At 39.0% G+C, this 16,088-nt stretch overlaps 3 protein-coding genes and 1 long non-coding RNA gene across 4 annotated transcripts; 3 read left to right on the forward strand and 1 right to left on the reverse strand.

The window, feature by feature from the left end:
* Positions 1-1,526: 1,526 nt before the first annotated feature.
* LOC108865828 lies at positions 1,527-1,896 on the reverse strand. Its single transcript, XR_007258566.1, has 2 exons — positions 1,732-1,896; positions 1,527-1,620 (listed from the first exon to the last, which is right to left on the reverse strand). It is a non-coding gene; the product is annotated as an uncharacterized LOC108865828 (long non-coding RNA).
* Positions 1,897-5,667: 3,771 nt separating this feature from the next.
* LOC108865827 (glycine-rich protein 5-like) lies at positions 5,668-6,261 on the forward strand. The gene has a single exon (XM_048565779.1). It carries the CDS (start codon positions 5,668-5,670, stop codon positions 6,259-6,261), a length of 594 nt encoding a protein of 197 aa, XP_048421736.1.
* Positions 6,262-7,817: 1,556 nt separating this feature from the next.
* Positions 7,818-13,030, forward strand: LOC103930765 (110 kDa U5 small nuclear ribonucleoprotein component CLO). Its single transcript, XM_009340137.3, is given in 14 exon segments — positions 7,818-8,024; positions 8,417-8,556; positions 8,558-9,148; positions 9,150-9,167; positions 9,374-9,442; positions 9,565-10,162; positions 10,165-10,760; positions 10,880-10,978; positions 11,062-11,220; positions 11,473-11,558; positions 11,634-11,832; positions 11,977-12,087; positions 12,218-12,424; positions 12,552-13,030. Coding segments are annotated over 13 exon segments (2,964 nt in total). The 5' UTR covers positions 7,818-8,024; positions 8,417-8,424; the 3' UTR covers positions 12,651-13,030.
* A 449-nt stretch (positions 13,031-13,479) lies between these two features.
* LOC103930764 (putative glycerol-3-phosphate transporter 5) lies at positions 13,480-15,790 on the forward strand. Its single transcript, XM_009340136.3, is given in 3 exon segments — positions 13,480-14,548; positions 14,550-14,952; positions 15,100-15,790. Coding segments are annotated over 3 exon segments (1,497 nt in total). The 5' UTR covers positions 13,480-13,990; the 3' UTR covers positions 15,636-15,790.
* Positions 15,791-16,088: the final 298 nt, after the last annotated feature.

The following is a 16,088-nucleotide window of genomic DNA, read 5'->3' on the forward strand; positions in this document are numbered from 1 at the left end:
GCCCAACTTGTCAAGTAAGTCTCGAAACACTCTCGTTGATATTGCATGAGTCAGTACATCGACTAACTGTTATTCATACCTCACATATGGAATGTCAATCAATCTGATATCTAACTTTTTCTTGATAAAATGTCTATCCACTTCAACATGTTTTGTGCGATCATGTTGAACCGGATTATTAGCTATCTCTCTTGTAGCTTGATTATCGCATTACAATGACATAGCTCCCTGTGATTTGAATCTTATTTCTGTGAGAAGAATCCTTAGCTACAATAATTCAAAATCCCATGTGCCATACCCCAATACTCTGCCTCTGCCGTGGACCTAGCTACCACGTTTTGTTTTTTGCTTCTCCAAGTTACAATATTTCTTGCCACAAAAGTGAAGTAGCCTGACGTATAGCGTCTATCAGTAATATTCCCAGCTTAATTAACATCTGTATATCCTTTTATCTCCATATGCCCATGTTTCCTGAAAATCAACCCTTTTCCAGGTGCACCTTTCAGATACCATGTTGAAATTTTTTAGATCGACGGGTCTGAGGGGGGCCCCACTCTAACGACACCAATATTGTCCCCAAATTTACCACCTGCCTAATTCGTCAAGTGTGGGGTTTTACCACAAAAGGTCTCAGTATTAGTTAGAGTAGGGTAATCATATTTAAACCCATTATTTTCTTTTGCATGTGGGATTCCAACACTCCACCTCACGTGTAACCCCATTTAGTGGTTCACACGTGGTGATCCACACATCGGCAATTGAAACTTAGAGGTCGGCTCTATGTTAAGAGTCTAGACTTGTTTTCAATATAACTCAAAGGCCGGCTCTTTGTTAAGAGTTCTGACTTGTTTCCTTCTTGGTGACAAGCTTATTAGCTTGCACGGGCTCGAACCTTGACCCTGATACCAAGATAAAATTGTAATTCTAGGGTTTAAAGTGTTCTACTTTATTCTTCTCACATAGGAGAAATTTTTAGTTGTAACGGGAACACGAATGGTACACCACATGTTTTTATGCAAATGGTGGAAAATGTGAATTTTTAAGTTATTAACATTTTAACACACATAACCCACCATTTATATAGAAACACGTGATGTACCCTCTCGTTTGACGATCGCACTGAAAAATCTCTCCTCACATGGGGAGTGATATATAGTTATACAAGTTCTTATGACATTGGAAATAGGAATCCCAATTATATAGGGATATCCATTACATGATTTCATACCCAAAATATATCTATATTCCTTAATCCAAAAGTTGACTCACGCCAACACTTATTTCCTTCACAGTAAAAGAACAGTTCGTTACATATAATCTTCTTCTGTCCTTTTCATTTTTAGATGGATAAAATTTCATATAATTTGAAAGATCTTTTTTTTTTTTTTTCATGCGACACCTTCACGATGAACGTTGATCTTTTGTTTTTTGTACCGACATCATTGCACTATAAAACCCCACTACTTTCTTCAACTATTCGCCACACCAAACTAAAAGAGAAGAGAGTAGCTAGCTAAGCATTAGAAGTCTCTGTGTAACTACAACAAATTAACAAGATCAAGAAGATGCACGGTCCGGGAGGAGGCGGCGGCGGTCCGGGAGGACAAGGAGGAGGCGGTCCTGGAGGACAAGGAGGCGGAGGACAAGGAGGCGGCGGTCCTGGAGGACAACGAGGCGGAGGTCCTGGAGGACAAGGAGGCGGCGGTCCTGGAGGACAAGGAGGCGGCGGACCTGGAGGACAAGGAGGCGGCGGACCTGGAGGACAAGGAGGCGGCGGACATGGAGGACAAGGAGGCGGCGGTGATAAGGGAGGAGGCGGACACGGGGGTGGAGGTGGACAAGGTGGTCGCTGCTAAGTGCTAATGGTTTCGACCAAGAACTTCTGGTGTACTTACATATACATATACATATACATACATATATATATATATATATATATATATATATGCGTGCTGATCATGTTTTATAGTTAATTAGTTTACTAATCATGTTTAAGATCACTACCAGACCAGCTCAGCTGGAGATGATCAGGGGAGGATCATGTGTCCGTCCATAATGGTACTATGTTGAATATGCTGCATGTTATGATATCAATAAAATGGAGTTCCGTTTATATTTATATGATATGATTGCTCTTTTCTCTAGTGCTTTATTTAGAAACCTTTTAGCATTCTTGATAATTAATCTATGGCTTATTTTTAGCCTGTTTGGAACTTTACATTAATCTCACTTTATTCCCTGTAACACTAAAGTCACCAGTTTACTCATTGAAACTTCAAATTCGTTTCATTTTGATTTGTGGGCTCTCTCTTCTCCCTGAAACTTATAGGTCATCTTGTAAACATACGTGGAACCTAATATCCAATAAGAAAATGTCACATTTTGCAATAAGGTTGATTATAAATCTCTATTATGCGTCAACATTTAACAATCAAAGAATATTAAGCTTAAAAGAAATGGAAGATATGAAAAAAAAATAAAAAAGAAATTGATTAGCCTGCACCCAAAATTAAACCCAAATAAGAAATTAACAAATTTAAGGCAACGAGAAACTAATTTTGAGTTTTAGAGGGATGACTTTCAAGTTTTAAGGGCCAAAATGGAATCAAAACTGAGTTATAGGGGCAAAGTGAAGCGAATTTGGAGTTTTAGATGGTAAAATGATGACTTTTGAGTTACAGAGAGCAAAGTAAGACTAAAAAAAATAGAGTTCAGGGTGTAAAGCTAAAAATAAATCTTAATCTATTTCTAAAGATCTTTATTTTTTTTTTAATTTTTTTTTAAGGGGAGACAATTGATGGCAAGTCACGGTTATCCACCATTTCAGGGCCGAAAAGACTCATAGAGGCATTTCAGTTTCATTCTAACCACTAGTCTGGCTTCCACTCTAACAACGGGTTTCGAACCCAAGACCTCAAATTTTTAATTCGAATCCAAAAATCTTTAATTGATTATATATATATATATATATATATATATATATATATATATATATATCGATACAAGACGAGAAGATTACAATTCTTTTTAAGAATTTAATTGATGGTAAAATGGGATATCAAAGAAATAGTTGCAAAAGTGGCTTGTGTGCGATGTCACTGGAGTTTAAAATGTTTTGAAAATACATACATAGAGGTTATAAGAATTTAATCGATGGTAAAATGGGATATCAAAGAAGTAGTTGCAAAAGTGCAGGATGTGTGCTGGAGTTTAAAAATGTTTTGAATATATACATAGAGGTTATAAAAAGTAGATATATATATAATTTTACAGTCATTAAGGAAGGAACTTCTATGTTTTTTTTTTTTTTTTTATAAAATAGGGATTAATTGTGGGGCTAACATGAAATTGAACTTCAATGATCCAAATCGTCTATTATCCAAATTGCACCTCATAAATCATCATTGCAAAATAGTAGCCAAATCAGAAATATTTGAGACATCTAATTAAGTTCAAAGAAATTGATAAACACTATGTTTAAAGAAACATTGAAATTTCATCATGTCACTAAATTGGCACATGGTTTTAGATGAAATTGAATTTTTGCATATATGATCTGAAAATTTGAGATTTACAAAATAAACGATTTTGGATCTTTGAGGTTTGGTGTTGGATGGGTCCCACCGCTAATCCCCATTTCTTACCAAAAAAAAATAAAAAATGATATCTCTCCTTAAAGGGCCTGTATAATTTTATACTTACCAAAAGATTGCATTGTTCAAAAGATACAAATACTACGAAAGTTAGATTATGACATAAGTTGTAGTGTTCAACCACTAATTGTTCAAAAGATAGAGATGCTATAAAAGTTGGAAATATATACATATGTCCACAATTATCATAAAGTTGGCACTGATCATGTTCTCGATGTTCACAAAGATTTTTCTTGGACATCTTAGGTGTTGCTTGTTTGTGAATGAACATCTTTCGTTCGTCACCATGTTGTAGAAATGGTGCCTTTTCTTTTTTGTTTTTTTTCAAAATTTCAAATTTGTCAATGTATTACATATCGAACACAAACAAGCAATATTGATGTTTGAATAAGGAATACTTTTCTCGTCGATTAATTTGTGTTCAAGAATTATGGTGATGTTAATTTACTATCATCTCGGGTATATTAAATCCAATGAACCTACGAAAAATTTACTTACAGCTTTGGTTTCTTAAATCTAATGAATCTCATTTGCTTTAGGTTTATGGAACTTTTTGGACCTACAACACATGTTTATTAAACATACCCTAAGAGGCTAAGATATGTATACACTTTCACATAAAACTTACTCACAAATACTAAACCTCTAGCATAGGTTGATTTATAACATGACACGGTTTTTTAATTTGATGGATGGCAATTGTGAATAGGTTACGTTATGGACTTCACACTCAACATCATATGAAATAAATGAACAGAGATCATATCATTAAGCCCCTATAAAATAATAAGATGGATTGTGGGGGTTTAATTTCCTCTAAGTTAATTAGTTAATTTGACACTTACTGAAGTAACTGATCACGGTATGGTTTACTGCAAAATTTCCACTCCTTTTATTTTAAGTACGATGCGAATCTAACTACAAACAACTAGCTAAGCAGACCAATTAGCAAATAAAACCCTATATAATACTCAGAGCCGGCCCTGAGGGTGTGCAAAAGGTGCCACCGCACAGGGCTCTCGATTTAGAAAGGCCCCCAAATTTTCATTACATGTATGCAGAAACATATAAAATAAATTAGACACAAATGACAATCATATATGTGGTTCAAGTGTGGCGGTGTAGCTATTTTACCTTATGGTCCATGTGCTGGGTTCGAATCCATGTGCTATTGCTTTGCTATTATTCAAGTTTTTGCAAATTTGTAAACTTAAAAAGCAGATAACAAAAACACATCCAGCATGTATCGAACTCAAGACCTTTGAAGGTAAGGAAAAAAACCTGGTGATCAAACAACTTATTTTTGTTACAATAACCTGTAATATTTTGGTTTTATAGATGAAAAATTGAAAAATTGAAAAAAAAAGAAAAAAAGAAAAAGAAATATAACATAAAAAAAATGAAAGGCCTCCATTTAAGTTTTGCATAGGGCCCTAAATACTCAGGCCGGTCCTGATAATACTGTAGCTAATTACTAAGAACCCACATGCAGCAGGTCAGGGATAATTTAATCGCTGCAAAAACTAGCTTCTGAAGTACGAGCCGGTGGTGACATGAGAGCCTTTTTCTCGACTTGTAGATAAGGGCTGATGGACCTTGGTTGCCCTAATGCAGAAGCATGACCGCACAAAATGGATCATAGGCTCCTACCTAGTACCTACCAGTCATATAAAATAACTTATTTTCTTCCCAGTAAAAGAATAGATCGTTACGTACAATCTTCTTCTATCCTATTCATTTTTAGATGGATAAAAATTCATATAATTTGAAAGATCTTTTTTTTTATGTGGCACCTTCACAACGAAGCAAAGTAGTTGCTAATTACTGGCTAGCATTTGAAGATAATGTACGTGGAAGTTGGTCTTTTGTTTTTTGTACCGACATTATTGCATTGTAAAACCCCACTACTTTCTTCAGCAGTTCGCCACACCAAATAAAAAAGAAGAGAGTAGCTAGTTATATCGAAGCATTACAAGTCTCTGTGTAACTACATCAAATTAACAAGATCAAGAAGATGCAGGGTCCGGGAGGAGGCGGCGGCGGTCCGGGAGGACCAGGTGGCGGCGGTCATGGAGGGCCAGGCGGCGGCGGTCAGGGAGGACCAGGCGGCGGCGGTTCTGGAGGACCAGGTGGCGGCGGTCCTGGAGGACCAGGCGGCGGCTTTGGAGGACCAGGAGGCGGAGGCGGTTTTGGAGGACCAGGAGGCGGCTTTGGAGGACCAGGAGGTGGCTTTGGAGGACAAGGCGGCGGCTTTGGAGGACAAGGCGGCGGCTTTGGAGGACCAGGCGGCGGCTTTGGAGGACCAGGCGGCGGCTTCGGAGGACAAGGCGGCGGCTTCGGAGGACAAGGCGGCGGCTTCGGAGGACAAGGCGGCGGCTTCGGAGGACCAGGCGGCGGCTTTGGAGGACAAGGCGGCGGTTTCGGAGGACCAGGGCATCACGGCCCAGGAGGCGGTTTTGGAGGACCAGGCGGCGGTTTTGGCGGTCCCGGCGGCGGTCCGGGAGGACCAGGGCATCACGGCGGACACGGGGTGGAGGTGGACCAGGTGGAGGTGGAGGTGGACCAGGTGGAGGTGGAGGTGGAGGTGGACCAGGTGGTCGCTGACTGACTGCTAAGTGCTAACTAATGGTCTCGACCAAGAACTTCTGGTGTACAAGAAGTAGTTTATATATATACATATATATGCTGATATTGTTTTATAATTAATCAGTTTACTAGTCATGTTTAAGAAGTAAGATCACCACCAGACCAGCTCATCTGGAGACGATCTGGGGAGGATCATGTGTCTGTCACTATGTTGAATATGCTGCATATTATGATATTTCCATTCATAGGACATGCATGATTGCTCTTTTCTCTGGTGCTTTATTTAGAAACCTTTTATCATTCTTGATAATTAATCTATTTCCAAAGATGTTTAATTGATTAAATTGTATATATCGGTACAAGACAAGAAGACTACAATATTTTTAAGAATTTGTTGATGGTAAGATGGGATATCAAAGAAATAGTAGCAAATGTGGTTGTGTGATGTTGCTGGAGTTTAAAATGTTCTGGAAATATACACATACCAAAACAGAGGTTATAAAAAGTAGATTTTTTATAAGAAAATTAATGAAAAGTTAAAAAAAAACTTCCCTTTTAATAAAAATATATTTTTAAAGGTATAGTGAATAGTAATAGGGAAATGTATAAATATGGTTTTTCATTAAAAATAAACAGTACTAGGAGTGTTTTGTTAAAACTCCTGTTTTTTATAGCCTTCAAGGGAAGTACGTTCATTTTTGAAACAAAATAGGAATTGGTTGTGGGGTTAACACCACATTGAACTTCAACGATTCGAATCGTCTATTTTTCAAGTTGCACCTAATAGATCATCTTTGTTAAATATTAGTAAATTAAAAATATTTGAGGCATCTAATTGAGTTTAAAGAAATTAGAGACCACTATATTTAAAGAAACATTGAAATTTCACATGATGCTAAATTGACAAATAGTTTCGGTGAAATATAATATTTGCATAGATGATCTGAGAATTGAGACTTACAAAATAAACGGCTCGGATCGTTGAGGTTCGATGTTCGATGGATCCCACAACTAATTTCTATTTCTTACAAAAAATTACGATCTCTCTCCTTAAAGGGCTTGTATAATTTTATACTTACCAAGAGATTGGCACTGTTCAAGTGATACAAATACTACGAAAGTTAGATTATGTACATATGTTGTAGTGTTCAACCACTAATTGTTCAAAAGATAGAGATGCTATAAAAGTTATATATATATGTGTGTCCACAATTATCAGAAAGTTGGCATTGCTCATGTGCTCGATGTTCGCAAAGAATTTTATTGGACATCTTAGGTCTTGCTTTTTTGTGAATGAACATCTTTCTGTTCGTCAACATACAAATACTACAAAATTTTTCTACTTCCTAACATACAGTCAATTATTTTGGTCATTCCGTTTGAAATCCCTACTAAATAAAGATCAAAATTATAAAAATACCTTAAATTTTTTTTACTAGAATTGAGAGTAATTTTACCATTTTTTCTTACTTAACCAAAATTTTTCTTAAACCTAAACCCTAAGCCCAATAAAAGCTCAAATTAAATCCAAACTCCAAAGCAAGAAGGCCCAAATCAGATAGTCTCCAAACAGAAGCACCACTACATCCTACATGGCTCGGTAGTCGGTAGTGAAGAAAGGAAACGAAGAAGTCCGAACGGTACTTGCTTGCGACTCAGAAACCCCTACGCCTACGCATATTCGCACACCACCTAGAAGCCCCTCCATAAACCCCTCTCTCTCTCTCGACTCTCTCTCTTCGAACAGTGCTTTCGACTGTCGGCTCTGCCCTAGAAGCTTTTCAGGTAACGGTCCTTTATCTGCTTCGCATCTTTCACTTACGAATGTATGTATTTTTGTGTAATTATATTCAAACCCTGTTGCAAGATTTCCGAAATCTGGAAACAAATTTGATTATTCTGTACCTTAGAGAAAATCGAGAGCACCAACAATTTGTTTCTCTTCGGATTTTGGTTGAAACCCATTTAATTTCAGTGGATTAGTTAGTGTTAGGTTGTATTTAATGTTTAAACCCTGTTGCCAGATTTCCGAAATTTGAATGAAAATTTGATTTTTGTGTTACTTGGAGAAAATTAAGACGACCAATTTGTTCCTGTACCGAATTTAGTCGAAATCCATTTGGTTTAAGTGGATTAATTGGTGTTTAGTGAACTAATAGATTTTTTTGAAATAGCAGATTTGGGAATGGATGACAGTCTGTACGATGAGTTTGGGAACTACATAGGCCCGGAAATTGAGTCTGATCAAGAGAGTGATAGAGAGGATGAGGATGAGGAGCTACCCGATAGGCAAGAGGATGGGGCTGCATCGGACGGCTGATGATGCAGCTGCTGGTCCCAATGGGTGGCTGACTGCCGCCAATGATGTCGATATGGATAACCAGGTTGTCCTTGCTGAGGACAAAAAGTATTATCCAACCGCTGAAGAGGTCTACGGTGAAGATGTTGAGACATTGGTTATGGATGAAGATGCACAGCCTCTGGAACAACCCATTATTAAGCCTGTTAGGAATGTCAAGTTTGAGGTTGGTGTCAAGGATTCTTCCACCTACGTGTCAAATCAGTTCCTTTTGGGACTCATGTCGAACCCATCTCTGGTTCGGAACGTTGCTCTTGTTGGGCATTTGCAGCATGGGAAGACGGTGTTCATGGATATGTTGGTAGAGCAGACTCACCATATGTCCACTTTTGATTCAAATAGCGAGAAGCACATGAGGTACACTGATACAAGGATTGATGAGCAAGAGAGGAGGATATCCATTAAAGCCGTTCCTATGTCCCTAGTACTCGAGGATAGCAGGTCTAAATCGTATTTGTGCAACATCATGGATACACCTGGTCATGTCAATTTCTCTGATGAAATGACTGCAGCTCTCAGGCTTGCTGACGGTGCTGTCTTGATTGTGGACTGCTGCAGAAGGAATGATGGTAAGCAACTCATCTTTTGTTTCATTGAATAATAAAAATGCAACATGATATAGTGCCCTTTATTATACTCTAGTTTTCTGTTTTTATTAATTTAGGATCTTCATCAACATTATATAGCTCTCATACATCATTGCTTCATCTGTAGAAGAATGTCTAATGGTATGATATGCCGCTTGCTTAGAAGATTATATGATTTTGATTAACAGGTAAATACCGAGAGGGCTATACGCCATGCAATCCAAGAGCGACTACCAATTGTGGTTGTAATCAACAAGGTAAGATTTTCTCTTATTTCAGGGGCTTCTTTATTTCTCAATTTTTTTTCTTTCCATATTGTGATGGTATGAACCCATTAACTATATTTTTATACTTACCAACATGAATTTTCATGTCAAAGGTTGACAGATTGATAACAGAACTCAAATTGCCCCCAAGAGATGCTTACTTCAAGATAAGGCATACTTTGGACGTCATTAATACCCACATAACTGCGGCCTCGTCAACTGCTGGCAATGTACAAACTATTGACCCTGTTGCAGGAAATGTTTGCTTTGCAAGTGCTACTGCAGGATGGTCATTCACATTGCAATCGTTTGCAAAGCTATATCTTAAACTCCATGGGGCTGATAATACGGACGTAGATAAGTTTGCTTCTCGTCTCTGGGGAGATATGTACTATCATCCGGATGACAGGAGTTTCAGGAGAAAACCCCCTGCCAGTGGAGGAGAAAGGTCATTTGTCCAGTTTGTGCTTGAACCCCTGTATAAAATATATAGCCAGGTAATTGGAGAACATAAAAAGAGTGTGGAGGGAACTCTTGCCGAATTTGGTGTCACGCTCAGCAATGCAGCTTACAAGTTGAATGTTAGACCTCTGCTGAGGTTGGCTTGTAGCTCAGTCTTTGGATATGCCTCAGGCTTTACTGATATGCTGGTTCAACATATTCCTTCCCCTAAAGGTGCCGCCACTAGGAAAGTAGACCATATATATACTGGACCAAAGACTCTTCGATTTACAAGGCCATGAAAGATTGTGATCCTGATGGTCCTTTGATGGTCAATGTGACAAAATTGTATCCCAAGTCCGACTGTAGTGTGTTTGATGCATTTGGTAGGGTTTATAGTGGCAAGATTCAGACAGGGCAGACTGTACGGGTATTGGGAGAAGGTTATTCACCAGAGGATGAGGAGGACATGACAGTCAAAGAGGTGACAAAGTTATGGCTTTATCAAGCTCGAGACAGGATACCAATAGCCGAGGCTCCTCCTGGTACTTGGGTTCTTATTGAAGGTGTGGATGCTTCTATTATGAAAACTGCCACCATCTGTAATGAATATTATGACGAGGATGTGTACATCTTCCGTCCTCTTCAGTTCAATACGCTGCCAGTTGTGAAAACAGCAACCGAGCCACTAAATCCAAGTGAGCTGCCAAAGATGGTGGAGGGACTGAGAAAGATAAGCAAGAGTTATCCTCTTGCAATCACTAAAGTTGAGGAGTCTGGGGAGCACACGATATTAGGGACAGGAGAACTCTACTTGGATTCAATAATGAAGGACCTAAGAGAGCTTTATTCGGAAGTAGAAGTCAAGGTAATTGTTTGCTCCCAGTTCTCATCCTCTCTTCACTTTTTTTCTTTTAAAGAAAATTTCCACCCCTAGGATTTAAAAAATTTATTTTATTTTCTTGATGGATATGCTTTTGTTTGTAGGTTGCGGATCCTGTTGTTTCGTTCTGTGAAACAGTGGTAGAGTCTTCATCAATGAAATGTTTTGCTGAAACACCCAATAAGAAGAATAAAATAACTATGGTAAGAAGCAACCCGATTTTCAGAAATTTTATGTGATTCAGTTTTTAAATTATAATCTCCTAAAAACCTTTGTCCTTTTGTAGATTGCAGAGCCATTGGAGAGAGGACTTGCTGAGGACATTGAGAATGGTGTTGTAAGCATTGATTGGTCTCGGAAGGATATAGGCAATTTTTTCCAGACTAGATATGAGTGGGATGTTCTTGCTGCACGGTCCATATGGGCATTTGGCCCTGATAAGCAGGTAATGCACCTGTTATAGGCAACACGTTATTTTGTTTACGAAGTTCTTTTGCGGTCCTTGGTTCTGTTTTAATCTTAATGGTTATAGTATAAACATAGCTTTAAATAGCCCCACCCCCAACAGGCGGGTAGCAAATCACCTTGTGACATAACTTTCTTTTATTGATCTCTCCCGCCCTCTTCGTTTCTTCAAATTCTACTTATACGTTCCAGGCCTGGTGTGATTTTGTTTGACAAAAGGGTATATTTGCAGGGACCTAACATTCTATTAGATGACACACTTTCCACTGAAGTTGACAAAAGCTTGCTAAATGCTGTGAAGGATTCGATTGTTCAAGGGTATTTTACTAGAATTCTGTTCTTTTCCCCTATATTGTTGTTTCAATTTATTGCTCACTATGTGTTATGGCACAGGTTTCAGTGGGGTGCTCGAGAAGGACCCCTTTGTGATGAACCAATCAGAAATGTAAAGTTCAAAATTGTGGATGCAAGGATTGCCCAAGAGCCATTACATCGTGGATCTGGCCAGATCATTCCCACATCTCGACGTGTGGCCTATTCATCTTTCCTGATGGCAACACCACGGCTTATGGAGCCAGTATATTATGTGGAGGTAAATCCTTGCTCCTTCACTTACATCATAATGAGTGATTTTCAAAAAGGGTTGTATTCAAGTCCTCAGGAATTTAGATTGCTTAATGTATGAATCCCCTCACTTCAATGATTTTCTGATTAATTTCTGATGCTGTTGTTTCAGATACAAACACCCATAGACTGTATTTCTGCAATCTACACTGTTCTATCTCGCAGGCGTGGACATGTTACAGCTGATGTTCCTCAACCTGGGACCCCTGCTTATATCGTCAAGGTTTGTTGGATCAACTTTATTTTTGTAGAGTTTCAATTGCATTATACTGGCCTTGGATTTTATCATGAGAGTGAAGAATGTTCAGTCATAATATTGATTTCATTTATTATTCTCATCCATGGAATTTCAGGCGTTCTTACCAGTGATTGAATCTTTTGGCTTTGAAACTGACTTGAGGTACCATACCCAAGGACAGGCTTTCTGCCTCTCAGTGTTCGATCACTGGGCTATAGTTCCTGGGGATCCACTTGATAAAAGCATCGTTCTGCGACCCCTTGAACCTGCCCCGATTCAGCATCTGGCCCGTGAGTTTATGGTCAAGACAAGACGTAGAAAGGTAAAACATTCAGTCCTATCTTTCTCTTCCACTTTTGGTACCTCTAGAAAACGTAAGTTTCCCAAACTATGCACTGCTGCCTTGTTATATGGCTGAGTTTTCTTTTGTTCAATTTGTTCATTTCCAGGGAATGAGCGAGGATGTGAGCATCAACAAATTCTTCGACGAGGCTATGATGGTGGAGCTGGCTCAGCAGGCAGCTGATCTTCATCTCCAAATGATGTGATCATAGCGGCTTCACAATACGGTGTCCACGTTGCCAGAGTTGAGGAGCGAGACTGTACGCGATTTTAGTACGACGAAAACCAGTAGAAGTATTTGTAGTGTTGAGCTTACGAGTTGCAATTTTGAATGCAAGAGTAAATCTAGCTGTTGTTACTTTTGGACGTCCAATACTCTTGTGACCGTTGTACCCGATATTCGTCAAATCCTTCAAACTTCATAGAAAAATCGATGCCGATCATCAATGCATAGATACTGTGATGTGAGAATTTCTAAATTATTGTTCTCTCTGACTGATACATGTGTTATCCCCTTTTTCTTTACGGGAGAAACTTGTTTACACTGGCATTTTAAGCTAATTATGCGATATCACGTGTTTAAACATTTATGTATTACAGTGTGTGATTAGCTCGGAGTACTGAGGGTTAGTTTGGTATTAATGTGCTTTGAAAAAAAGGTTGTTTCTATTGTGCTGTAAGAATAAGCAACTGTGAAATAAAGCAGCATAGTGTTTGGTAAATTTTTTTGTAAAAGTGCTTTTGAAAAAAAAAAAAACAATATTATAATGTTTGGTAAACTTTTATGTAAAACAGATGTAAAAAAAAAGTCAGTTTTTCAAAGTTAGGTTTTGCAGTTTTTTGTTTTTAGTTTTTTTTCATCTAAAACTGTGAAAAAAAAGCTAAAGCTGAATGTTTATCAAACACAGAAACAGCTTCCAGTTTTTTTTAGAATCGTTTCAGTACCAAACCAAGCCTGACCCTCGTCATCAAGTTCTTCCTTTTCCATGATTTTTCGTTTTCGTTTTCTTATAAGAAATTTTAATTGATCTTAGAGGTGGAAGGCGAGAGATAATTTTCTTTGTTTCTTTGCCATATATTTTGTTTTTCATTTCCAAATTAATAATTAATTAGGTAAACAGAGGGTCTTCTGAAAAATGACATTACCAGGAAAGCCCCAACCGTTGAATTTCAAGCCTTCCTCCTCCAAATGTCACTACACATCTGAAATCCATATTAATTTGCTTTTCATGCATTGCTATACAGATATTTTCATACATTTTCGATCGATATCGGATCATACAAAGGCAAATCCAAGAACCCTAACCCTAGCTTCGTCCCCCTTTTCCCCTCTGCAACAATCAGAATTTGATCGGAAAAATCAGGTAAAAGTTAGGGTTTTGTACATTTCTCAATCCTTTGCAGTCAGTAAATTCTCTGTGCAATTAAAGATTCAATCTTTATGGACCCACCATTTTTCTCTGTACTTACATTCACTGTATAATCTGAGCATTTCTGTATAGAATTTGTGTATGAGAATTGCAGTATATTGGGATCAAATACAAAAATGCAATCCAAAACCCTAACCCTAGCTCCAGCTCTCAATTTTTTTCCAAATCTCAAACCTCCACACAAAACCCTAGCTTTCCACCAAATTTCAGTCCTAATCATCACCTTCCTCGCTTATGCTTCCTTCCATGCCTCCAGAAAGCCCCCAAGCATTGTCAAGAGCGTGCTTGGGCCGGCATTTCAGGCCAATTCAAGCTCCGTCGACACGGGGTGGGCTCCCTTTGATGGTCCCCGGGGCACTCACCGGCTAGGAGAGCTTGATCTTGCGTTTCTTTCCGCGTATTCGATCGGAATGTACTTTGCAGGACATGTCGGTGATCGAATTGATTTGAGGCTGTTTCTTGTATTTGGGATGATGTGTAGTGGCATTTTAACAATATTTTTCGGGTTAGGATATTGGTTTGATGTTCATGTATTGGGGTACTTTATGGCGGTTCAAGTTCTTTGTGGATTGGTTCAGTCGATTGGGTGGCCTTGTGTGGTGGCTATTGTGGGAAACTGGTTTGAGAAAGGGAAGAGGGGGTTGATCATGGGGATCTGGAGCTCACATACCTCAGGTTGGAAACATCATTGGGTCGGTTGTGGCATCAGGGGTTTTGGAATTCGGATGGGGTTGGTCCTTTGTGGTGCCCGGGGTTTTGGTGATTTTGGCTGGGATTGTGGTGTTTCTGTTTCTTCCTGTGTGTCCAGAAGACTTGGGGTTTGAGTCTCCAGTGAAGGAGATTCAGATGAATGTGGAAGTTAATGGCGTGGAGAATTTGGAGGGGAAAGTAGAATCAGAGGAAGCAGGGCTTCTTGGAACAGAGTATGCAGATGCAGACACAGGTTCTTTGGCTGCAATTGGGTTTCTGGAGGCATGGAGGTTACCGGGTGTGGCACCATTTGCTTTCTGCCTCTTCTTTTCGAAGCTTGTGTCTTACACTTTTCTGTACTGGTTGCCCTTTTACATAAGGCACACAGGTACTTCCTCCAGTTAGATTTGTATACATGATTTTGCAATTGAATTCTTGGGATCGTCTTGGGATTATTGTAGGGTTTCATGCTTTAGTTTTAAGCAACCACCTTCGTTCATCTTATTTTCATTTTGAGTTTTGTTTCACCTTGCAGCTGTTGCCGGCGTGCATTTGTCACACAAAACTGCCGGGAACCTTTCAGCCATATTCGATATTGGAGGTGTCCTTGGCGGAATTCTAGCAGGATTAATAGCTGATATGATAGAAGCTCAAGCTGTAACCTCAATCGTGTTTTTGTTACTTTCCATTCCAGCCCTTGTTCTCTACCGGCTTTATGGCAGCCTATCGATGGTCACCAACATTCTTTTGATGTTTCTTTCTGGATTGCTGGTGAATGGCCCGTATTCACTCATCACAACAGCGGTTGCAGCTGATCTTGGTACGCAAACCACGATCGTAGGAAATTCCAGAGCATTAGCTACTGTGACGGCAATCATAGACGGAACAGGTTCGGTTGGGGCAGCTATTGGCCCGCTTTTGGCCGGGTATATCTCCACGACGGGGTGGAACAACGTGTTTGTTATGCTAATTCTTGCTATTTTCTGTGCAACTTTGTTTTTGATTCGGATTGCGAGAACCGAGATTAAAGGGAAGTTGAATGAGGGAAATGGTATTTGTATAGCGGTATAGAAGGCAGTCAATGATTGAGATTTTCTATTTTCCTGTCATTACCACAAAATTAAATTTTAGGCAGATCCATTTACGTGTACCTTTTTTTTGGTATCTCATTCTTTTGTACTACATTCATTATTCAGAACACAACTTATTGATTGTAAATTCTTCAATTTGGTCTAGATTTGTCACGTCGATAGTTCGTGAGCCACTTAAAGGGTTAATGTCTTTTTTTTTTTTTGATGAACTGGATACTTCATTACCAGGGGAAAGATGCCAAAAGGATACATAAAAAGCCTACATGGAGGCCAACAGCCAAATTAAAGCAAAAAAACACCGAGTAATGTAAGGGGTCCATGAATCCTTGACACCGCATCTAATGCTAAAAAACGTCACCCCTCGTACTACCGAAAGAGGACCTAGGGAGGGCAGGGAAGCCCATCGTTACATAGGACATGAACAAGGGAAGAT

This window comes from the organism of the source record quoted next, unplaced genomic scaffold (genome assembly GCF_019419815.1).
Source record: "Pyrus x bretschneideri cultivar Hongxiangsu unplaced genomic scaffold, Pyrus_bretschneideri_v1 Contig1, whole genome shotgun sequence".
NCBI classification, from domain to species: Eukaryota; Viridiplantae; Streptophyta; class Magnoliopsida; order Rosales; family Rosaceae; genus Pyrus; species Pyrus x bretschneideri.

Bases quoted from the DNA above. Each gene is read 5' to 3' on its own strand.
- LOC108865827 (XM_048565779.1), top strand. From the start codon at position 5,668: ATGCAGGGTCCGGGAGGAGGCGGCGGCGGTCCGGGAGGACCAGGTGGC.